Below are 24,161 nucleotides of genomic sequence, written 5' to 3'. Positions count from 1 at the left end.
CATTATATGTTTTGAGGGTTTAGCAACTCATGCGCCTGTACCTTGTGGCCTTAAAGTTCTGTGTGAAAACTGTATATCTGAACTTGTGGTCCAGCGGTGTCCTCTATGTAACACAGATTATGTTTTAATAATAAGGATATATTAATGTTTTAAGTGTTGGTTACTTTTGTTTTAAATAAAAATAAACTTAATTTATACATTGTATCTAATGAGTGTATGTATATCGTGTTTAATAATCAACTATATGTACTTTACAAACAGGAATACTATAATAGGGGTAATCAAATTTTTAAATTCTATGTAATTAATAAAAATAAAGTGGTTTTTTTTAATAAACATTTATATGTATTAAATTTCCCTATAAAACCCCTTTTATTCATAATATATATATTTCAGTTTGACTAAATTAATTAACGATTACTAATTGTATTTAAACAGAAACCAAATCTAGGGAAAAACACATTAGAATATAGGCTGGATTTGCCCTCATAACATAGGTAAAATTAGGTACCTAGGTATGATTCTTATGATTTAAATTTGATGTTTATATTTTGGATTTACAAAATATGAATAACTCAATTACCTATTAAACTACAATATTATAATATTATACCCTTTTATATATATAAAAACATTAAACATAATAATGCACTTGCTTTATTAATAACCCAAATAGTTGTGATTAAAATTTAGAGAAAAAAAAACCAATTACTACCTATTTAAATGTAAATTTAGATGCATGTATCTTGTATTAATAATTTTAATACAGATTGTAACTTACATTTTAAAGTTATTGAATGGAAAATTACATAATTGATTATATTTTATAAATGTAATTTAGTTACGTTATTTTTATACATTTATAAATGTCAAACATCATATTTTATAACAATGTGAACAAAGTGTAATACAGTTTAGATATATATATAGTAGTCTATATTTGCATTTGACTGAAAGTTAAATGATTGAAAGGACAGTAACTGTGTTTAAAGGTCAATAGGTGTATCATAGGTTTATTGATCAACAAATAATATTTTTTGGGTGTTTTGAAATATAAAATGTAGGTAGTGTAGTTTTTAATAACTTGGTTAGCCGCGTGACCAACATTATTAATTTTGATTTAGACAAATACTCAGGAAAATATTAAAAACATAAACTATATACGAATATTGTTAAACCATTTAATATTTAAGTATTCAACTTACTATATTTTACTATTTAGTATATTGGACATAATACTAAATGTTCATATAATAGTACGTACGAAACTACTACGTAGATGGTAGGTCGTAGCCTAAGAGGAACTTTCAACTTATAATAAAAAAATTAAAAGCAGTAATGAATAATGATAAAAGAAAATGATAATACACTAATAGTTTTGAACAAATTATATAATTGTATACGGTTCAAACAAACAGGTGTTATCACTATAAAAAAAATTCCCATATAAGTCCACCTTTTTGGTAACACTGGATAGAAAAATATATTTTTCGAATAAAATACGTTTCTATTAAAATATTTTTCGGATAAAATCCGTTTCTGAAAAAATATTTTCGGGTAAATTACGATTCGGTTGAAATATTCTTCCACTAAAATACGTTTCTATTAAAATATTTTTCAGATAAAATCCGTTTCGGAAAAAATATTTTCGGATAATTTATTTTCGGCTTACTTATTTTCGTGTATATTATTTTCGGATAAATTACGGTTCGGTTGAAATATTTTTCTACTAAAATAATTTTTGGATAAAATACGTTTCTTTTAAAATATTTTTCGGATACTATATTTTTCGTAAATATATTTTCGGACAAAATAATTTCGACAGAAATATTTTCGGTTATATTATAGGTCACCACCAAAATCATCTCATCTTAGTTAATTAATTATACAACATTATCATTCTAGTACGTTACACGGTGGAAGTCGTCTATTATTGTCATTGATCCAACGCCGTTTCTGGATTGTCTCTGGTCGAGCAGCAATTCGACAGGTAATATTTAAATGTATCACCTGTGCACAGAAAAAAATAATTTGGTTATAGTAGATGTTTGGATATAATTCTGTTGATCCAACCATTTAGACGTTAAATCCAACAAAAATGTTTAGTTATACAGATTAAAAATATATTGTTGATTAATTCTAGTTGTACCAACCATTGTTTTGTTTGGTACTGCTAGAAATTATACTTACTATTACTTACTATTAGCTAACTATAATAAAAGATTAAATCAAACATATAGTTAAGTTCTAATAATGTTTAATATTGTTGGAGTACCTATAGGTATTGTGAAGCTAATCATTTTAATATTGTTGTATTACTTGTATTAAATAATATGAAAATACTATAATAGGTATTTATGTAAGAATTCTGGAAAGTCCAGAAGTGTCTTGTTCCGTTATCTTTAGTTGGCCGAAAACCGTAGGGACGCTTCCATATCGTCTCTGCTGCGTCACGATCGCGTCGTCGACTTGTCAATTTATAATATAAAATATGTAATAGTGTAATATTTCGTGTTTTATTCTATATTATCATAATATAATGTCATAACCGCCACAACCGCCTATTTCTTTGTGTCTGCTGTCTGCTCACGTTTTGCTGTTTTGTTATACATTAGTATTTAATATGAACATGGTATTTAATACACTTAAACAGTTAGAAATTATTGTTATTCATAGGCGTGCGCACGAGGGGGGCAGGGTGGGCAGCTGCCCCTCCTGCGGGCTAAATTTTATCTCCCAAATATAGTTTAAAAAAAAACATTATAATTTAATTTTATATTACAATGAATACATTTTAAGCATTATGGTGCACGATAATTTTGTGTTGTCAAAAGTCCAACTTTGTTAAAACCACAAGCGATACCGCGTTGATAATGTGTGTTAATAGATACGCGGTAATCACGGATGTTTATACCGTGGTGGTCAAGGTTTATAGATAATATTATCTATAAACCTTGCCGAAATCACGCCAATATATTCTATTATCAATTTTAATGTTCATTTGTTTTTAATTACGATAACGTGACTTTTTGATAGTATTAATCCAAGACCGTTGTATTAATATTTGATGTTTGATGAATTGGTGTTTGTCAAATTGTGAAACATGGATATTAGAAAATTTTTTGTTAGTAAGTATATAAATTATTTATTATTATTGAATGGCTTTTATGTCAGCTAATAGTAATTAGTAACATTGTAAAATATACATAGGTAATGCTATAATATGGTATATTATAAATACCTACTTAATACAAATTATATTATATAATAATATAGTTTTGTAAATTATTAAGTTTTAATTTGTTACAAGAACACTCATTAGTTTTTTATGTAAGTTCTGGATAGGTACAATAGGTACATACAATTTTACATTAGCCATTACTCATTAGATCCTTACTAAATTACATTTATTTATGCTTGTATCAGACAAAGCTGTTCCAAATCCAGATGATCTACCAGTTCCATTACATGAGGACAATATATCAAAACATTCAGAATACCCAATGCCTGAGGGAATTTCATCACTAATGAAAAATTCCAATGATTCATTAGGTATTTGTTTTATATTTTAAAATTGTGTGGTTATTTAAATAAATGCGTTGTGTTAACTGATTGGGTTTAATTTTTTATGTTATTTATTTTATTACATTATAAGCAATGTGTCTTACTAATATATAATATAGAAATGTTCACTATATACTTTTTGATCAAACATTCCTAAAAACTTAGGTAAGTATAGAATTTTATAAATGTTTCAAATATGTAAGTAAAGTTAATGGACAATGGTGCTTGTAATAAGCTAGCATTTTTTTTTTGTTATGTAGTTAATAGTTATATGTTTTTTTTTTGTTTAGTTGCTTAATAGATATTTTTTGTTAGCTTTGTCGTGTTGTCAGATAATCAATATTAAATGTTTAGTTTTGTAAATTTTTTGTTTATTGTTATTATTTATTTATTACATATTAGTACAATTTTTTAAAGATAAAATCTCATTTATACCTATTGCCCATAGGTCATAATAAAATGGTCCCTGATATACATCCTGAAGATCCTAAAAATTCTATTCCTAAAAATCAGATTGAATTTAGACAAAGACTTTTAAAAGGCCCATTTCAACCTGTATTGGACATTTTTCCGAGAACCAGTTTTAGTGGCGTAAAACGTAGTTTTCAGAAGTCATGGTACCAACAGTTTACTTGGTTAGAGTATAGCCCAAAGGATGATTTAGCGTTTTGCTTCCCTTGTCGGATGTTTAGCGGATCAACGGGACTTAATATTGGACAATCAGAATTGGTATATTCAAAAATCGGATTTAAAAATTGAAAAGCCTCTACCTCCAAATTTAGTGCACATGAAAAATCCAAAAATCATTTAAATAGTTCAACATCACTGACAAATTTTTTAAATTCAAAGCCTATTGATGAAGTTATAGATGACCAGAGAAAAAATATTAACAGTGTGAAGGAATTAACTCGACAAAAAAATAGAGAGATTATGAGACGATTAATTGATATCACTGTTTGTTTAGGTATTGGTGGTAAGCCATTCCGAGGACATACAGAAAGTAAAAATGATGTTCATAAAGGTTTATTCTTAGATATAGTATGTCTCTTGTGTAAATATGATCCAATTTTTAATGAACATTTTTTATCAGGACCAAAAAATGCATTATATACAAGCAATCATATACAGAACGATCTAATTTCATCTATTAACCAGGTTATCAAAAGGCAATTAAAAGATGCAATACTTAATGAAAAAGTATCTTTAATAGCAGACGAGACGAGTGACATAGGCCACCACGAGCAATTGTCTATTGTGATACGTTATTTTAACAAACATACAAACTGTACTGTAGAACAATTTATTTGTTTAAAACGAATAACATCAGTAGATGCACAAAGTATTTTTAGTTCATTACATGATATTATTCAAAAATATAGTATTAAATGGGAAAATATAGTTTCCATTTGTTTCGATGGAGCGTCAACTATGTCAGGGTGTACTAACGGAGTACAAGCAAAATTCAAAGAGAAAAACTCAAACACATTTTTTGTTCATTGCTATGGGCATTGCTTGAACCTCGTTCTAGTCGATTCTGTTGGGAGAAATAATCGAACAACGTTTGATTTTTTTGGAAATATCCAGCTCATTTATAATTTTATTGAAGGCAGCTGCGTTAGACATGCAGTATTGGAGAAAATTGCCAATTCAGTTAACATAAAATTAAAAACGTTGAAGTCAGTTTCTACAACACGATGGGCTTGTCGCTACGAAGCCGTTAGTGCGGTCAAAGTAAATTACTCAGCTCTACTTATTGCCATTAATGAAATTTCAGAATCCACTAGACAAGCTGATATTCGTGCTAAATGTTTGGGGATTATTTACCAAATGAAAACTTTCGAGTTTGTTTTTGCGTTGGAAATGCTGGAGCCTATATTATGTTCAATATTAAAAGTGAGTTCATATTTGCAAAAATCTGATATTAATTTATTAACAGCAGTTCAGTTAGTTGAATCATTGAAAAAGACACTGAAAACTATGAGAAATATTGAATCTAATTTCAATAATATTTACAAAAAAGTATTTAAATTATGTGAAGAAAATCAAATTGTAATACCACCAGTTAAAAAAAGAAAAGTTTCGAGTAAAGTTGATTGTTTTTCTAATACCCAACATTTTATGGATACTAAAGAGGAAGAAATGAAGATTACAGTTTATAATGCAACATTAGACCAAATGATTAATGGTATTAATTTGAGATTTAGCCAGGAAACTTTGAATATGATAAAGAGTATTTCCAATGTACTAGAATTAAATGTTGACGACAACGATATCACCATTTTAACTGATGCCTTTGGTTTGGAAGCAGAAATGTTAAAAAGTGAAATAAGTCTACTTAAACATACAGATAATGTACCCAAAAATAATATAAAAAATTGTGACACGTGGATAAAATGGTTAACAGAGTTTGGCAGTGGAAGGGAAACTATATTCAATAATATATTAAAAATGCTAAAAATATTTGTTACTATTCCTGTGACTAGTTGTTCTTGTGAAAGGGCATTCTCAAAATTAAGCTTAATTAAAACAAAATTACGTAGTACCATGCATCAAGATCGACTAGATGGACTACTCACCATGTCAATTGAACAGGAATTAGCCTATAATATTAACATTGACGAAGTAATAGAACAATTTAAAATATTAATTCCTTCTGAAAGAAGAATGGTACTCTAAAGAAATAAAGAGGTAAGACTTACTTATTTATATTTCATATTAAATTTGTATACTAATACATTAAAAATAAACTTTGAAGTGTCAATTATTTTATTAAATTTGTAAATAATTAATGATATATAAAATAAAATACTGCCATTTCTAATATTGATTGAACTACCTAACTAATAACCAAAATAATATTCAATTATATATTATATAGTAGGTATATAACATACTATATAATTTATTATAGTATAATATTCACTACTGTATAATATAATAATATATAATAATGTGTAATATATTATACATTCTGCCCCCCCTGCCAGCAAGGTCTGCGCACGCCTATGTTGTTATTAGTTCAGTATTAGTGGTATTACTTAATTAGTATGACAGATTTGTTTGTTAAAACTATTTTAAATGAGTTAAATGCACCCGAGAAAATAGTTAACGAATTTGAAGGTAAGTTATTTCAATTATAATTTAAAAAATTAACTTAGGTCTAAAATATCTATTGATATCCATCTAATATTTTAATTTGTGTAGCCCAAGGAATTGATGAAGAGGCATTTAAAGATCTTATAGAATTTTTACTTAAAGAACTTATCGAAAAAAATGTTGGACTCCGTTCAAAGATTTGGAAAAAAATTTCAAGTTTAAAGGAAAACAAGTCTTCAATTGAGGTAAGTATCATAATATATGAAATTGTTTAAAGTATTAACGTTAGGTATTTAAGTTTGGTGTTTAAATTGGTACAAAATTAGAAGCTGACGCAGAAGTATGAAAACTTATTGAATAGGATATATTTTAGGGGTTACTTTAAAATATTTTTGAATAAAAGAGTCACTCCTGTCCTCCATGTCTACGGCTCTGCATCAAAATATGCCCACTTACCCTTTTTTGTTTATACTAGAATACCTATACAATATGTTCAATTTATAGGCTTCTTCAAATATTAATGAAGACTATAATTTGTTTGCTGATGGTAACCTTGAGCAGGTGCAAAATATTTTAAATAATGAAGAAGATATTTCAAAAAGTTTGTTTTCAATTAGTTCAAATAAATTTTTGTTAATTTTATAATATTAAAACTAAGTTAAATAATGTTAGGTGATCATATATTTAATTAAAATCCACTCAGTAATGCTGAAAACTGTATTGCTGGATCTTCTAAAAACACTGACATGATTGGATTGTTCATGAACAGTATTACTCATGATGATATTATTAGTAAAACTCATGATGATATTAATAGTAATATTCATGATGACATTACTACAAATCCAATTAAGACCATTTATTCTGATGTGACTGACATTTATAGGAGTACTGCTTTTGTCAATCGTGATCAGTCTTTACAAAGTCATTGTTCACACTCACACAAGCAGGGTAGTTGTAAACAATGTTGTTTATTATTATATTATATTTTCATTATCATTAGTTTTATTAGTATTATGACTGCAAGTGTTATGTGGTGACCTTGTGTGTTATATTTTAGAATCTATTGTGCAGTTGTTGTATCAGTACCACTGGATTTACAATTATTCTTATATTTTATTGAACTTGTGTGTGGCACTGGGAGATGGTTCCTATGTTCATATTATTATGTTAAACGTTAAATTCGTTGTGGTTTGCCTTGCCATTTTGTTATTTTATTCACTTTTCTCGGTGCTTTCGAGACGAACACGTGTGTTGCTTTTCTTTTCAAGTTTGCTCGGTTGTCGGTTTTTGCCAGTTTTTTATGCGGCCATTTTTCTTTTTCTTTATAGCTTTCCCACGTGTCATGCATAATATTCGGTGAAAATTATTATTTTTTATCTGGTATGTATCGTTCGGCTACTTTCTGCTGCGGTCATTAAATGTTATTATTTTTACAGGAGTGTCATATATATTAAATCTGCTTGTCGAGCGATTCTGGTTTGTCCTGTACGGTTGTTGTTTTATATCTTGGCTGCAGAGTTAAATTATCCTATTGTTATTGCGAATCTGCTCGTATGTATTAGCGGTGTTCATGTGATTGCGCCAGATCAACCTGCTATTCTTTTTTATTGTAATCTATTAAATTTATTATATACGGATCTGGGCAACACATGACACCATAATCATACTTAAGGTATGTGGTGCACCACATGGTTTATCACTATTATTTATTGTGATATTATTATAAGTATTTTCTAAGTCATAAATATTAGTTAGTTAGGTTTTTAATTATTACCTGTGCTAAAAACTATTTCATAACTCAAAGCTGTGATTATTATAATTATTACATTGGTTGTTTCTATTTATTTATATATAGATGTTGTTAATATTGTTATATTGGTTACAGTAACCATACTTTGATTTAGCCTATTGCTAATTGGTTTATGTTATTTAGTATTATCTGTTTTTTTTATATATTTCCAAACAGGCGAATATCATTATATTGTTTTATTACCTGTGTGATTTTTTTATTATTCAATTATACAGTCCACTCAATTACATTTACCTGTTTATTATTTTTATTGGAGTTACCCTCAATTATATTAACATTATATAATAGGCAACGCCCCAACAGTCATAGTAAAACAACTGTAAGTGATAGTTATTTACCTTTTAATATAATTAAAATAATTAATAATTTTTTTTTTTTAAATAATCAAAATACAAAAGATTAATATTTTTATTTTGTCTACTTTATTTTTTTAACTTATTGATATTATACACATTTTCTCCTTAATTAGGTATTGAAATAAATAAAATATCATTGAAAGATATTCTTTGGCTTTATCACGATGGACAGTTAATTATAAATTATTTTGATACTAATCAAGAATTAAATGGGTATATGAGAAATAAGTTAAGCCACCTGGTTATAAGTCATTCCCTTAAGGAAGTATCATCTAAAAAATTATCTACTTCTAAATTGATGAGCTTATCTCAAGAAATTGTTGATATATTTCCTGGTGAAAACAAACAAACGTATTACATTCCTTATTGACGAGAAAATGGTAAGTAACTCCCACACGAGGCAAGCTTTGGGATAAATATTGCAATATGCGGAGAGAACTTAGAAACTTATGTACCACAAATAAATTACAAGATGAAGTTATCTCCACTAGTGTAAATTATAATGAACGTATAACTACTAAAATTAATTATTTTATTCTTAATATACTATCTTTTTTAAATGCTCTGTTGAAATAATAATTGAATATAATATTATATATAGTATATATTATAAAAAAAAAAATAATAATCTCCCTCAAAATTATTATTTTGTATAAATAAGAAATTAATTAAAAAATAAATAAATAATTTGATATTTTAGAATTAAGTCATAGGCTATAGTCACACTTGAGAATTTTTAAGCAGGTACTTTGGTAAAAAGAGTATTACTCAGTTTTTTGTAAAGCAAGGTAAACAACTAATAGCAGGAGAATTAAGATCAATGCTTTAAATAATTGCAATATTAATTCACATAACGTTTTTACTATTAATTAGTACCTATAACAATTATTATACATAATTTTCAATAATACATTTTATTTATACTTGCCTATGTTAGGTAATAGGTATGTATGTCTATTTTTATTATTTATTTTTGAGGGGGGTTTTGTGAGGGTTGATGGTCAACAAAAATAAAGGAACACCTGCAACAGGAAACTGAGCACACCTATAAATTAAGTTTAGGCATTATAATCAATGGTATTATAATGTATATTTGTGTTACCAAATTAACTAAAACGAAAACTTGAACTATGTTTTTTTTTTTCAAAGAATTGACTGAAGAAAATATATTGTGGTTGCAAAACAATATTGCACCTTGGAATGAAGTAGCGGAAAAGTGGAAAAGTACATTTCAGTTCCGTTACAAATCATTGAGTGAAAAAGAAAAACATTATTCTTATTTTAGTGATATACCAGCAATCAAAAGTCCACTAGGCTTTACCTTGGTTTGTTTACAAAACTTTCTATGAGAAAGAATTACTGTGACCTCTTGGTATTAATTGTTAATGTATATTTGTTACAGATTGAATATGATTTTGATTTATTATATCCAGGAAAAGATCCAATGATTTTATTCATAAAATTTGAGCTATTCAAAAAAAAACTTCTGGTATATCTACAAAAAAGCAATTATTAAGGAATTGACAAGTTGGTTGTCAATGAAATTTTAGATCCTTCAGTACCCGGTAAATTTATTACAAAATTAATATGCAATAGACCTATTATGATACTATAATATCCATTATTCATAAGTTAATTTAATTTACAGGATATGATAACGTTGCAGCACTTAAAGCATTTATGGAGTTATTTCAACCAATTAACGTATCTAAATGAAAAATTAGTGGCAACCTAAAAACAAAATATTGGAGACCATCAAAGTTGGAACTGAAACAGTCATTTATATATTATGTTAATGTATGAAATAATTTACTGTTACTTTAAGTTATGAATGAATTTATTTTTTAATTAATAACCATTTTACAGAGTACACATCAATTTAAAGAAGTAAATGAAGATAAAAGAAAAAAGGCTCAACAATTGGATCAGACTCTTCAACCATATATGATTTTTGTTCAAGATTCAGAATTCGAAAATAACGTAAGAGATTTCTATGTTATCATAAACAATCATTTCTTTAAACTAGATAGTGCTTTAAAAGCACTTGATGTGTGTTTTAAATCATTTTTCTCTTTAAATTTAAATTATCCAACAGAGTCTACTCAGGTTTGGTATTTTATTTAAAAATATTTTTTTGAAATAGAAACAAATTTTGATAAAAATTATCAAAATATTAATAATGTTATACACGACTTGAATAATTGTTAAAATACATAGTTAAGTTTTTTAATATTGTTAAGTAATATTTTTACTGTTTATATAACTTGTAATACTTTTTTCTGATTTTTTTTTCTATTTTGACTTTGAGTTACTGCTGAAATAATCAAGTTTTTTTAATATTGTAAAGTTACATTATTCCTGTTTCTTTTTTATTATTATTATAATTATTATTTACCTTAATAAAAAATGCCTCAGTGTTTTATTTGTATGGAAATTTTTAATTCTCAGTTAAATTTATTAAGACATATTAGCCAATATCATTCATCTAATAATATTGATAGCCTTCAAATGTTTAGAAATGGAATGTTATAGAGTATTTAGTTCTTTTAACTCTTTTAGGAAACATTTGAAAACTCATAATATACCTTGTGATGATGCATTAGTCACTATAGAACCTCAAGAACCCATAGTAAATAGCGAATTAAATAATATATCTGTGGATAGTTCTGAAACAATAGTTCTAAATTCTGAATTGACTGTGGAGACATTTAATGAAGTAGTAACAGAAGGTGCAGTGCAATTAATTTCTAAGTGGTATAATGAAGCTGGAATTCCTAGAAATAAAGTTCAAGATTTAATTAATGATATAAAATTAATTAATTTAAATAGTATTCATATTCTAAAAAAACCGGGCAAGTGCGAGTTGGACTCGCGCACCGAGGGTTCCGTACAAACCTGTAGGTATATAAGTAAAAGTTTTTTTTATTTTTATTGCAAAATGAAATTTCACGGCTGTATTTTTTCAATAAACATCAAATATCGTTTACAGAGAAGGTTTTAATTCCCTCGCAAGTAGTCGCGAGTTTGAAAATATGCGGCTTAAATTGTTATTATTTCTTTCGATTGCGTTGACATAAAAGTTTGATTTTGTTACAGTTTAAAGGTATTATAGACTTAAGTATTTAGTATGAATTTTAATTTAATACCTCATCGCGTTCATGAGATAAGGAGTAGTAACTTTGAAATTTTCAAAATTGTCAAAAATATTTTTCAAAAATATTTTTTTTTTATATGATGAAACTAAAAATTTACGGTTTTCGTAATTTTTCCTATATCTGTACTATAAGACGTGACTTCGTACGAAACTTCAAGATTCTAAGTTCACAGGAAGTACCCTGTAGGTTTTGATTCCCGTGCGAGTTTCGAAAATTTGACAGACGGACGGACGATATGCGGATTAAATTGTTATTATTTCTTTCGATTGCGTTGACATAAAAGTTTGATTTTGTTACAGTTTAAAGGTATTATAGACTTAAGTATTTAATATGAATTTTAATTTAATACCTCAACGCGTTCATGAGATAAGGAGTAGTAACTTGAAATTTTCAAAATTGTCAAAAATATTTTTTTTTTATATGATGAAACTAAAAATTTACGGTTTTCGTAATTTTTCCTATATCTGTACTATATGACGTGACTTCGTACGAAATTTCAAGATTCTAAGTTCACGGAAGTACCCTGTAGGTTTTGATTCCCGTGCGAGTTTCGAAAATTTGCGGAAATTTGCGGCCTAAATGGCTGTATCTTTTGATTGCGTTGGCTTAGAAGGTTGATTTTTCTACAGCTTCCAGGGACAGTAGACCTGAGTATCATATACAAATTTCAGTTTGATACCTCCACGCGTTCCTGAGAAAAACGCTCTTGACAGACGGACGGACGGACGGACAACAAAGTGATGTTATAAGGGTTCCGTTTTTTTCTTTTGAAGTACGGAACCCTAAAAATGAAGTTTTAAATAATTTGAAGACTAATGAAAATAATCCAAATACTATTTCAAAAATTTCAACCATGTTTGATATTTTAAAAAATCCTTTTAAAGATCTTGAAACCGAATATGTACGTCTCAATACTTTAGAATGATTAGGTGTTTATATCAAGCTTGTTGAAATTTCTATAGGGAATCGAATAAAAAATGTTATTAAAAATGGAAATACAGTACTTGATACTGTTAAAATTAATGAATATATTATTCCATTAAGATTGGTTTTTAAAAATTTTTTTGAGCAACCTAACGTTTTAATAACTGTTCTAAAATATTTTAATGAATTAAAGTCTATGCAAGGAAATATAATTTGTAGTTATTTACAAAGTGAAATTTGGAAAGAAAAGTGTAATCAAAATCCAAATAAACTCTTAATACCTTTTTTTTTATACTTTGATGACTATGAAACCAATAATGCTCTGGGGTCCCATGCTGGTAAAAAGAAATTAGGAGCAGTTTACATATCTTTTGTTTCTTGTTTTCCTTCTGAATTTTCTTCTTCATTAAATTACATATTTCTTGAATTATTATTTAATTCCATTGATAGGAAAGAATTGGGAAATAAAATAATTTTTAAAGAGTTAATTTCAGAAATCAATTTTTTACAAAACAATGGAATTGATGTTCAGATCGAAAATAATAGTTATACTATTCATTTCTCCTTAGCATTAATTCTTGGCGATAATCTTGGCCTACATTCAATTCTAGGATATACTGAAAGTTTTATGGCCAATTTTCCTTGCAGATTCTGTAAATGTAGTAAACTCGAATGCAACTACTCTGTAAAGCAAGATTACAATAAATTAAGAAACAAAGAAAATTATTATCGAGATTTATCTATTGATAATTTGTCGTTGACAGGTATTAATGAGGCATGTGTTTGGAATGAAATTGATGGCTTTCATGCAACTGATAATTATTCTGTTGATATAATGCAGTGTTTCCCAACCTTTTTTTACTCAACGCCCCTTTTAGATTTTAAAAATTTCACACCGCCCCCCCCCCCAATAATTTTTTTAAAATGATAAAGTTTTAGTTTTTAATAAGCTATTTAATTTAAAACAAAATATCATAACATTTTAACGCTACAATTTAGTTAATTTAAATTTAAATACCTACTAATAATTAATAATTATATAATTTGATTTCAAATTCGCTACTTATTTGATTAATGACTGCCCTGAGGTTGATGTTTTCCTGCTAACGAAATGATATCTGGCTCAATAGATGTCAGCATTAGTCTTAAATCTCCTCTTTCACATATTTCTAATTTATTTCTTGATTTGGTCAAAAGTTGTTGAACCGCACTAAAGCCTTTTTCGACCAGGTATGTCGACGGAAAAGCCATAATTAGTAATTCTACTTCTTTCCAAATTTGAGGGTACATAGTTTTTTGTTTGAGCCAAAACAACTCGTATCCTTTATGTTTAAAATCGATTTTAGCTTCTTCATTGTGCTTCACTTCGAGTAGTTCTTCTTGAATTAATGGTTGGACATTTTGTATATCTGCTAAAAATGGATTCAATACCCATTCTGGTATAATCAGATCGTTGATATCCTTAAATCTAGTACTCATATCATCTTTAAGGGATTCAAGGTGTGCACAGTATATTTCTAAGTCAGAATCTAAAATTTGTTGTGATCTTGATAAGTTAGAAAAATTATTGAATTCACGACGACTAATCTTTTCTTTAAAAAAACTTAATTTTGAAATAAATGCACTAATTATGGACTTCGATTTGATAAAATTAATTTTATCACCTTGCAAATTTTTATTAACTTCATTAAGTTTTTCAAAAATATCTGCTAGGTATGCGATATTGGTCTTTCTTTTATGTAATTCATCGTAAAGTTGTTTATCAAGTGGCTGCAGAAATTCTAGTATAGTGTGAAATAAATTATAAAAGCGTGTCAAACAATTTCCTTTTGATAGCCACCTAACTTCGGTGTGTAGAATAAGGCGTTCAAAGTCTTCATCATTTTCGTGGCATAATTGTCGAAACAAACGGTCATTCAATGATTTAGCTTTGATTTTATTAACAGCATTTATGACAAACCGCATGGTATCAAACAATTCATTACTTAAATTTTTAGCTATTAAATGCTGACGATGAATGACACAATGAACTGTTAAAATCCCAGGGACTGCATTTTTTAAATGAGCAATAAAACCACGTTGACGTCCAATCATTGCAGGCGCTCCATCAGTGGCACAAGCTATACAATTTGTAATAGGAATACCCTTTTCTATAAAAAAATTATTTACTACATTAAATATGGTTAATCCTTTAGTATCCGTGATTAATGATTTTGCAAATAGTAGTTCTTCCGTTATTTTTTCGTCGATGTTTACATATCGCACGTACGCAAGTAACAGGGCTTCGTTATCTCGTAAAGTGGATTCATCAAGTTGTAGTGAAAATTTTGTATTTCTTAAAATATCACACAGTTTTATTTCAACATCGTACGCCATTTCATCTATTCGCCTGGACACAGTATTATTACTGAGAGCAATAGATGAAGTTATGTCGGTTACATTTAAATTTGTCATTGATTTTAATATTGCTTCTACAGCAGGTAAAATAAGTGTTTCGCCGATAGTGTGTGGTTTTCCACACTTAAAAGAGACACTTTGTAGGATGCAAGGAGACCTTTATCATTATTTAGATGTGTTTTATTAAAAAGTCCACTTATAGTTTTTTGTTTTTCAAATTTATTCTTTAGGTCACTAAAGTATAAAATATTTTTGTTACTTTTATCTGAATGTTTTTTCATAAGATGCTCTTTCATTCTTGAAGGTTTCATACCTTCATTACTGAATGTTTTTTCACAAATGAGACACAAGGGTAGTTTTTCATTTGTCGGAGATACAATAAAACCAAATTTCAAATATTCAATGGAATATTTTCTACATTTTTTGTTCTCGGACATTTTATAATATTTACGAATATAACTTCTACGTACACGCACAATAATAACGTCAAATACCTGCCAAGTACCAAATACGACTACACAGTACACAGTACACATAACATTGTCGGAATCGGCTATTGATTAACCGCTAATCGGAATCTATACGATAATTCCGATAAGACAATAATAACGTCAAGTACCTGCTTAGTACCTAGAATCTATAGTCCGATAAGATAATTATTTTGATATTATTTAAGTGTCTATAAATATTATACCTACATAATTCTGTGGATTACATTAGGTATTTTATTCTACGCAGTCATACATTTTATTACAATCAGTTATTAACAAAAAAAATTTAAATGATAGATAGAGCGCCCCCTTTAGCGCCCCCCTCATAAAAACGCCCCCTTCAAAATAAAAAATGCCCACAAGGGGGCGGTAGCGCCCACGTTGGGAATCACTGATATAATGCACGATATACTAGAAGGGGTGTGTTCATATGATATTTCTGAAATATTGTTTGTGTTTATTATAAATTTAAAGTATTTTTAGCTGAGTACGTTAAATAGTCGAATTCAGTATTTTGACTATGGTACAATTGAAGGACAAAACAGACCACAATATATTACTAGTGATCATTTAAAAAAAAAAAAAACTTAAAATGTCTGCAAGCGAAATGCTTTGTTTTTGTCGTTATTTAGGAATTATGATTGGTGACTTAATTCCTAAAAATTCTGAAGTATGGCTGTTATATATATTATTAAAAAAAATAATTGATATTGTCACTTCTAAAGCTGTTCAAGTTGAATGTGCAATTCTTTTAGAAACTTTAATTACAGAACATCACCAATTATATTTAAAACTATTTCATACTAACTTAAAGCCTAAACATCATCATCTACTACACTACCCTTATATAATGAAAAGAGTTGGCCCATTATCGCATTTATGGTCAATGCGATATGAATCCAAACACAGAGAATCTAAATTAACTGCTAACTCAATATTGAGCAGAAAAAATATATGTTATACATCGAGTGCTAAACATCAACTTAGACTAGAATATCGTTTGCTTTCTAAGTCAAATAAATTATTTTCTACATTAGAAACAGGAAAAATCATAGAAATATCCACTAGTACACTTAATTATATTTAAACTAATATTAATAATCCAAATATAGATTTAAGTTCAGCAAAATTTGTGTCTTAGGTAAATATAAAGGGTACCCGGTTTACAACAAAAAATATGACTGTATTAATAAATATAGAAGATATGCCCAAGTTTATTAAAAGTATATATATATTTTTTAAACTTGGATGTGATATTCCATACCTAGTAGGTACAAATTTTGAAATTATAAATCATGATGAACATTTACAGGCATATGTAGTTCAATGTTGTCTTGGTATTACTTGTATTTCTTTTGATGAACTACCAACTGATAACAGTTGTGTTCTTCATTCTAAGACTAACGACTGTAAATATATTGCATGTAATTTTTAAATATAAAAATATTTTTTCTACTGAAAATAAACTTTACTGTTAATGATATTATGTATAATTGAGTTTTGTTCAATAAAATTTTAATGAATAGTATTTCGTGTTTATAATGTATTAATTTACCTTACTAATAATATATTAAGTAAATGGGTTTCATATAATCAGTGTGATTACAAGGGCGCCTACCAATGTTTTTATAGGGTATATTTATTATTTAAAAGCTATTGTTTTTCAATTATAAAACTTAAAATAACCCGCCCTCTTCTTCAAACCTTTACACATATTTTAACATTAATTACTAAATAAAATTTTTTCTAGTTCCATAAGTACATAGGTTGTCAGTACCTGGGCAAATATTACCTACATTTCATAGTCAACTTCATGCTAACATACCTATAACCATAATTAGTAGGTAACAAATATTAAACCCAACAATTTAAAATTTCTAGGGGGGCTAAATTTTTGTCTGGGTAGAGGGGTAAGCTTCCCTTATTCTCCCCTTATTTCACCACATGGAACAATAAGCTAGTTTGGTGTAACGTGCATGTATTGTTAAAATAACCATATTTTCCAAATAATTTTTGGTCTTCCAACAAGAAAATATGTCGGAGTAAACAAGTCATTGTTGCCGCACGTAATAAAAAAAAAAAATTGATTAGGTTATCTCAACAAATTTGTATTGTTAATACAACAAAAAATACTGGCGGCATAACAATAAATTCATGTTGCTGCATGTAATAAAAAAAAATGTTGTTAGGTTATCTCAACAAATTTGTACTGTTGATGTGACAAATCAGAGTGGCGGATTAACAATAAATAAATGTTACTGCAAATAAGAAGTCTTGTGTCTTATGAATATAGCGCACATATTACCTCAACAAAATTGTTTTAACATTATGAAATAAGTACTCATAACTTAATAATTAAATTGTCCCTATAGTTACAATGGAATATTGTTCGGCTAACTATTTAAATGGCTGTAGTAACTTAGTATTTTTTTTCGTGTGTCCGGCACAAAGCTAAGTGTCCCGAGCCCGTAATGGCTGATCTACCATCGTTCCGAGTTAAGCCACACCGTCCATTCAGTAATGTTGGAATGGATTATGGGGGACCCTTTGCAGTGAAAGAGAGCAAGCGTCGAAACGCCAAGAGTTATAAGGCATATCTTGCGTTCTTCATATGCTTATCAACAAAGGCGGTCTATTTGGAAGCAGTTACAGATCTTTCCACTGAGGCTTTTTTAGCTGCTCTAGATCGCTTCGTGGCCAGACGAGGAATTCCAGCGACCATACGATCAGGCTGTGGCACTAACTATGTTGGTGCAGCTCGGATACTGAACAATTTATTTAAGGACGCCACTGTACAAGACGTTTTACACGCCCGTATCCCCCGTCAATGGATATTTAATCCACCTGCTGCCCCTCATTTCGGGGGAATATGGGAAGCAGCAATAAAAAGTGCGAAGCTGCATATGATAAAGGTAACCGGACCTCAGATTTACACATTGGAAGAATTTATGACATTGATCACCAAGGTTGAAGGAGTGTTAAACTCGCGACTAGTGATGGGCACTATCGAATAATGACCATCGAATAATTCGATAGTTTATTCGATACTGTTATTCAAATATTCTTAACGATTATTCGAATAATTCGATGTTATTTAAATAATTCAATATTATTCGAATAATTCGATATTATTTAAATTAAATTATTCAATATTATTCGAATAATTTGATATTATTTAAATAATTCGATAATTCAATATTAATCATAATGTTTATTAGGTATCTATGATATTAATAGAAAATATGTCCGCCAAAATTTAAATGATTGATATGAAATATTGAAATGTGTTGGGAAAATAAAAAAATAGATACGTATTAGACACGTATTAGACACGTTTGTTACTCTATTTATATTTACCATATTTATATAATAAATTAATTGCGTTTAAATCAATTTTTCCCAATGATAACTGACAACTTATTTTGAATGTTCACATGTTATTCGACTTTAACTTATCCTACAATTCAACATAAGACTTTTGACATCAGGAGGTATGACAATCTGCACTGTCGGATATCGATTTACATTATGTGACGACTGATAGCTAGATACTCAACTACCAATTGTTCGTATTTATTTATTTTTTGCATACAAAAAACCACTGGGAAAGCGACGGGATAAACTTTTACACCGGAAGATAACTATTAGATTTTCAGACGTGGCAATCGGCTTATTCATATGTTTTATTGACCAATTTACAGCATCTACACCCAAACCTCACCAACTAAATCAAACGATTTTCACTCGACCAACTCGAAGGCGTCGGAGGCAGCTTTCAAAAACTTGCAATCGAGTTTCCGCCAGCCCATAGTTATTTAAATAATTCGATAATTCAATATTAATATAAAATATGTCCAACAAAATGTAAATGCTTAATATGATGTGATGATGTGTTAAGAATATGAAAAATAGATACGTATTAGAAACGTTTGTTACTCTGTTTATTTAACCATATTTTTTATTTATATAATAAACTTATACTAGCAAATTTCAAAAGGTTTTTGATTTATATTTAAAATAAAAATGGTAACATGTAGCGTATCTTCCCAGTATTTAAAATTCAGATTGAACAACTTGTAAATATTATAAGCAATATAAACGTGTTTGGTGTTTGTGTTTGATTTTAAATAAATCATATTATTAAACTATTATTAGACTTATTTATTATATTATTAGTGTTGAAACTTGATATACTATTTTTATACCACCAATATAATTTATTCATGTTGTTTTATTGATTACCATCTTATTAAAGTTATTCCGTATTTGGTATTTATAGTGTGCACTTGATTTTTTGATTTTTTACGGTCATTGGATGTTTTTGTTCTATTATTTTTTCAAAATTGTTTTGGTGAGTTTAATAATTGCACATAATGCAAAAAAGAAATAGTTCTGAGGTTTGGAAATATTTTATAAAAAACCATAATATCCCAGATGAGGCACAATGTAAAATATGTAAACATTCTTACAAACGTGCCAATGGGACTTAAAATCTTATGGAACATTTAAAAAGAAAACACATGACAATTTTACAGCGTGACAAAATAATTGCCCTAAATGAGCGAAATGGTGAAATAAATCAACCTGATACACCAGGTAAGTGAATATTTTAGTTAGAGATGTGAATTTAATGCGCTAATAAAACCTTAAAACTTTTTTAAAAATCCAATATAAAATGCCAAAAATTATAGTATTAAATGCATTAAAATGGTTTTTAATTTAATTTTTATATTAATATTGATATAAAATATTATTACACATTAGTACATTATAATATGCATAAAAATGTAAAAAAAAAATGACCTTTCCTATAAACTTACAGCCCTAATTATAGAATCTAATAATTATTTATATCAAGTATCTTAGTAAGTAAATTTTATAGTAATTTATAATTGGTATTTATTATTTATCAACATTTATTTTATTCTTATTTTTATAGCTTTACTTTCTAGACCATCAACATCTACGTTTGTTGAGGTTGAAAGGGATAATTTTCAAATAGTTGAACCTGAAACATCCTTACAAATACAGCCTATGCTAAGGCAAAAACAAATGGTTTTATCTAACAGGTAAATTACATATTTTTCAAAGCTAACTTATACATATTTATTATTTCTATTACTTGTATACATTTTAATATTTAAGATGGGTGGAAAAGTTTAAAAAAAATAATTTGAGATAATTAAGATATACATCAATATTTAGAATGTTAAGATATAAGTTAACTTACAGTTATCAAGTAGTGTAACTTACTCAGAAAAAGTTAAAATTAATTTAATTAAATGGTTTTTAATTATTACCTAGGTCACACATAGTGTTTTGTGTAAAATTTTAATTTTAATAAATGATAATTAAATTTTTTTTTTTATTATCCACCCATTCCTTCTTACTGCACATTACTTTGTCTTACATAAATTTAATTTAAATGTATAGATTTCTTGCACCTTCAGATCAACAAGTTTCAGAGTTTTATAAAGCAATAGTCAAGATGATTGCTGAAGATCTACAACCAGTATCAATTGTTGAAAACTCTGGTTTTAGACATTTAGTTAAACTTTTGGATTCTAGGTAGTTAATTGTTTTATATATTTTCTTTCAAAAGTTTGTCTATATTTAATCTTAGTGTAATTTAATATAAGTCTTTATTTTAGATACCAAATACCTAGTAGAAGAGCTCTTGGTAGAAGTATTATACCAAATATATATGCTGAGGTTAAAAATAAAATACAAGTTCAACTGAATGATGCTAAATACATATCAGTAACCACCGACATCTGGACATCAATCAATACTGATTCATTTATTACAATTACAGTACATTTTTTTTCCAAGCTTGATAATAATCTAAAAACCTTTGTCCTTTGTACAAAAAAGTTAACTGAAAGCCATACTGCAGTTTATCTGTCTGAAATCATAACTACAGAATTAAATAAATTTGATATTTTTCATAAAGTTGTGGCTATAGTGACCGATGGAGGGAGAAATATAAATGCTGCAGTTAGGCTTATGAACATCCAACATATTCCCTGTACAGCACATAAATTAAATTTAGTTGTGAGAAATGCTCTAAGTTTAACAGATAATGATATAAATGTAAATGGAAATATTGAAAATAATGATGATGGCAGTTCTGATAGTCGACTAAAAGAAATTTTGAAAAAGTGTCGTAATATAGTTGGATTTTTTAAACGCAGCGAAAAAGGCAATAGAAAATTAGTTGAAAAGCAACAACAAATGGGTCTACAAAATATTTTGAAACTTAAACAAGATGTATGTACGAGGTGGAACAGTACACTAGTGATGATGGAAAGGTTAGTACAATTAAAAGAACCTATTACAATTGTAATAATGACGTTAAAAGAAGCACCACCAAATCTATCACCTGATGAATGGGATGTAGTGGAGGATTGCATTCCATTGCTAAAACCATTTCACAGCATTACTGTGGAACTATCAGCTGAAGAATATCCGACGATTTCCAAAGTTATACCACTTATCCGAGGTAATATTTCTAATAAATAAAATATTTTTTTGTAAATTTGTTTTTGAAGTACAGTTATTTTATAGGATTACAGATTGCATTAACTAATAAAGATCCCTCAACAATAATTGGAATATTATTAAAATCTAATCTCCACGAAAATATTAGATCACGTTTTCAAGGAATAGAAAAACAATCATTGATTCCTCATTTCGGTCGAGCAACATTACTTGACCCTAGATGTAAAAAAGTGGCATTTAAAAATGAACAAAATGCTTCTGATGCTGAAGCATCAATAACAGCAGAAGTAGCCAGTCTATTAAACACCCCAATTCCTGGTAATAAATTAAACTTAATAAAATAAATAATTCTAATTCTAATTAATAATAATTCAATTTTTACCTGTAAAAATGTTTTAATATAGAACCAGAAGTTGTTCATCCTGTACAAACAGAAACAGAAGACCTTTGGGGATTTTTAACAACAAAGGTGAATGATATGCAAAGTCAATCAACAACAACAAGTAGTGCAATGGTTTTAGTTAAACAATATTTAGGTATGCCATATCAAGATCTTTCTTGCAAACTTGCAGAATATTGGGAAAAGCACAAGACACTGTTGTATCCATTAAATGAAGTGGCATTAAAATATGCATCAATACCTGCTACATCAGTACCTTCAGAACGTATATTTTTCAAGACCGGTCAAATTATGTCAGCTAGACGCAACAGATTGTTGCCCGAAAATCTGGATACACTTGTTTTTCTTAATAAAAATATGTAAAATCACTAAAAACATAGTTATGTCGACCTATTATTAGTTTAAACATTATTAAAAAGAAAAGAAAAGTTTGTTAATTTTAAATAATATACAATGTACTTGAAAATTATAAGAAGTTTTGTATTATTCGGTAGGTAGTGCAGATTATTCGAAAAATTATTCGGTAGTACAGGTTATTCGAATAATGAATAATATTATTCGATAGTGCAGATTATTTGAAAAATTATTCGGTAGTGCAGATTATTTGAAAAATTATTCGGTATTACAGGTTATTCGAATAATTATTCGATAGTGCTGATTATTTAAATAATTTTTTAAAAAAATAATGTTATTCAGTCCTGGATTTATTATTCGAATGATTATTCGATAGTTTATACGAATAATCGTACAATAATCGATAGTACAAATTATTCGTTACCGCCCATCACTACTCGCGACCATTAGTGGCTGCGTCCAGTGACCCAAACGATTTGTGCGACTCCTGGTCATTTTTTAATTGGTCAACCGATCATGGAAATTACCGACGTACCCCAAAATCGTCTTCGAAGATGGCTATTGGTCAAACAGGCTACTCAATCATTTTAGACTCGATGGAATCGCGAGTACCTTCATACATTACAAAGCCGACAAAAATGGTACTCCCAATGCGCCAATTTGAACGTTGGAGACATGGTGATTATAAATTCTCCAACTCGCCCTCCTCTAGCTTGGCAATTAGGTCGAATGATCGAAGTTCATCCTGGACCAGACAAGGTAGTGCGAGTAGTCACAGTAAGAACGGCAGAGGGACTATTCAAGAGGCCAGTAGTAAAGGTTGTCAAGCTACCTATCTCCGAAGATGAAACCGATCCTAACTGAAGATTCCTTCATTTTTTTTTTTTTTGTTGTTGTATATAAATTTACCCCAGTAGGTGTAAAATGGGGCTTCTGGAACCTAAGCAGCCCTCTAAGCAGCCGCCGCCGATTTTGTCTAAGCAGCCGCCGCCGCCGCCCCCCGCCGCCGCAACCGTCCCCGCCCCGCCGCCGTCCCCCTCCCCACCTCCACCACCGCCGCTGCCGCCGTCCCCGCCTCCGCCACTTCCATCGCCATGGTTATCATATTAT

The 24,161-nt window shown here is 28.6% G+C and overlaps 4 protein-coding genes, 1 long non-coding RNA gene and 1 pseudogene across 5 annotated transcripts; 5 read left to right on the top strand and 1 right to left on the bottom strand.

The window, feature by feature from the left end:
* Nucleotides 1-3,005: 3,005 nt before the first annotated feature.
* LOC126551265 (uncharacterized) lies at nt 3,006-3,927 on the top strand. The gene is made up of 2 exons (XR_007605137.1): nt 3,006-3,128; nt 3,427-3,927. It is a non-coding gene; the product is annotated as an uncharacterized LOC126551265 (long non-coding RNA).
* Nucleotides 3,928-4,023: 96 nt separating this feature from the next.
* Nucleotides 4,024-6,240, top strand: LOC126551001 (zinc finger MYM-type protein 1-like). The gene is made up of 3 exons (XM_050203757.1): nt 4,024-4,293; nt 4,414-4,602; nt 5,149-6,240. Exons 1-3 carry the CDS (start codon nt 4,024-4,026, stop codon nt 6,238-6,240), a joined length of 1,551 nt encoding a protein of 516 aa, XP_050059714.1.
* A 371-nt stretch (nt 6,241-6,611) lies between these two features.
* LOC126551458 (uncharacterized) lies at nt 6,612-11,037 on the top strand (annotated as a pseudogene).
* A 2,942-nt stretch (nt 11,038-13,979) lies between these two features.
* On the bottom strand, nt 13,980-15,362 carry LOC126551000 (SCAN domain-containing protein 3-like). The gene is made up of 2 exons (XM_050203756.1): nt 14,729-15,362; nt 13,980-14,437 (listed from the first exon to the last, which is right to left on the bottom strand). Exons 1-2 carry the CDS (start codon nt 15,360-15,362, stop codon nt 13,980-13,982), a joined length of 1,092 nt encoding a protein of 363 aa, XP_050059713.1.
* Nucleotides 15,363-18,267: 2,905 nt separating this feature from the next.
* On the top strand, nt 18,268-18,810 carry LOC126550999 (uncharacterized). Its single transcript, XM_050203755.1, has one exon. The coding sequence runs from the start codon at nt 18,268-18,270 to the stop codon at nt 18,808-18,810; it is 543 nt and encodes a 180-aa protein (XP_050059712.1).
* Nucleotides 18,811-20,316: 1,506 nt separating this feature from the next.
* LOC126550998 (E3 SUMO-protein ligase ZBED1-like) lies at nt 20,317-23,060 on the top strand. The gene is made up of 7 exons (XM_050203754.1): nt 20,317-20,392; nt 20,736-20,865; nt 21,230-21,364; nt 21,448-21,610; nt 21,671-22,298; nt 22,364-22,615; nt 22,702-23,060. Exons 1-7 carry the CDS (start codon nt 20,317-20,319, stop codon nt 23,058-23,060), a joined length of 1,743 nt encoding a protein of 580 aa, XP_050059711.1.
* Nucleotides 23,061-24,161: the final 1,101 nt, after the last annotated feature.

Source organism: Aphis gossypii, chromosome 3 (assembly GCF_020184175.1).
Source record: "Aphis gossypii isolate Hap1 chromosome 3, ASM2018417v2, whole genome shotgun sequence".
NCBI lineage: Eukaryota > Metazoa > Arthropoda > Insecta > Hemiptera > Aphididae > Aphis > Aphis gossypii.
The sequence above is the reverse complement of the archived record's forward strand: the minus strand, read 5'-3'. Positions and strand labels throughout refer to the sequence as shown.

Coding starts and splice junctions, on each gene's coding strand:
- LOC126551000 (XM_050203756.1), bottom strand. CDS start 15,362: ATGACAAATTTAAATGTAACCGACATAACTTCATCTATTGCTCTCAGT. Junction 14,438..14,728: donor GTGGCTATCAAAAGGAAATT/GTTTGACACGCT, acceptor AACAAATTTTAG/ATTCTGACTTAGAAATATAC.
- LOC126551001 (XM_050203757.1), top strand. CDS start 4,024: ATGGTCCCTGATATACATCCTGAAGATCCTAAAAATTCTATTCCTAAA. Junction 4,294..4,413: donor ATATTGGACAATCAGAATTG/GTATATTCAAAA, acceptor TTAAATTCAAAG/CCTATTGATGAAGTTATAGA. Junction 4,603..5,148: donor AAGGTTTATTCTTAGATATA/GTATGTCTCTTG, acceptor GGAAATATCCAG/CTCATTTATAATTTTATTGA.
- LOC126550999 (XM_050203755.1), top strand. CDS start 18,268: ATGGCTGATCTACCATCGTTCCGAGTTAAGCCACACCGTCCATTCAGT.
- LOC126550998 (XM_050203754.1), top strand. CDS start 20,317: ATGACAATTTTACAGCGTGACAAAATAATTGCCCTAAATGAGCGAAAT. Junction 20,866..21,229: donor CAAATGGTTTTATCTAACAG/GTAAATTACATA, acceptor TTAAATGTATAG/ATTTCTTGCACCTTCAGATC. Junction 21,611..21,670: donor ATTCATTTATTACAATTACA/GTACATTTTTTT, acceptor TGTACAAAAAAG/TTAACTGAAAGCCATACTGC.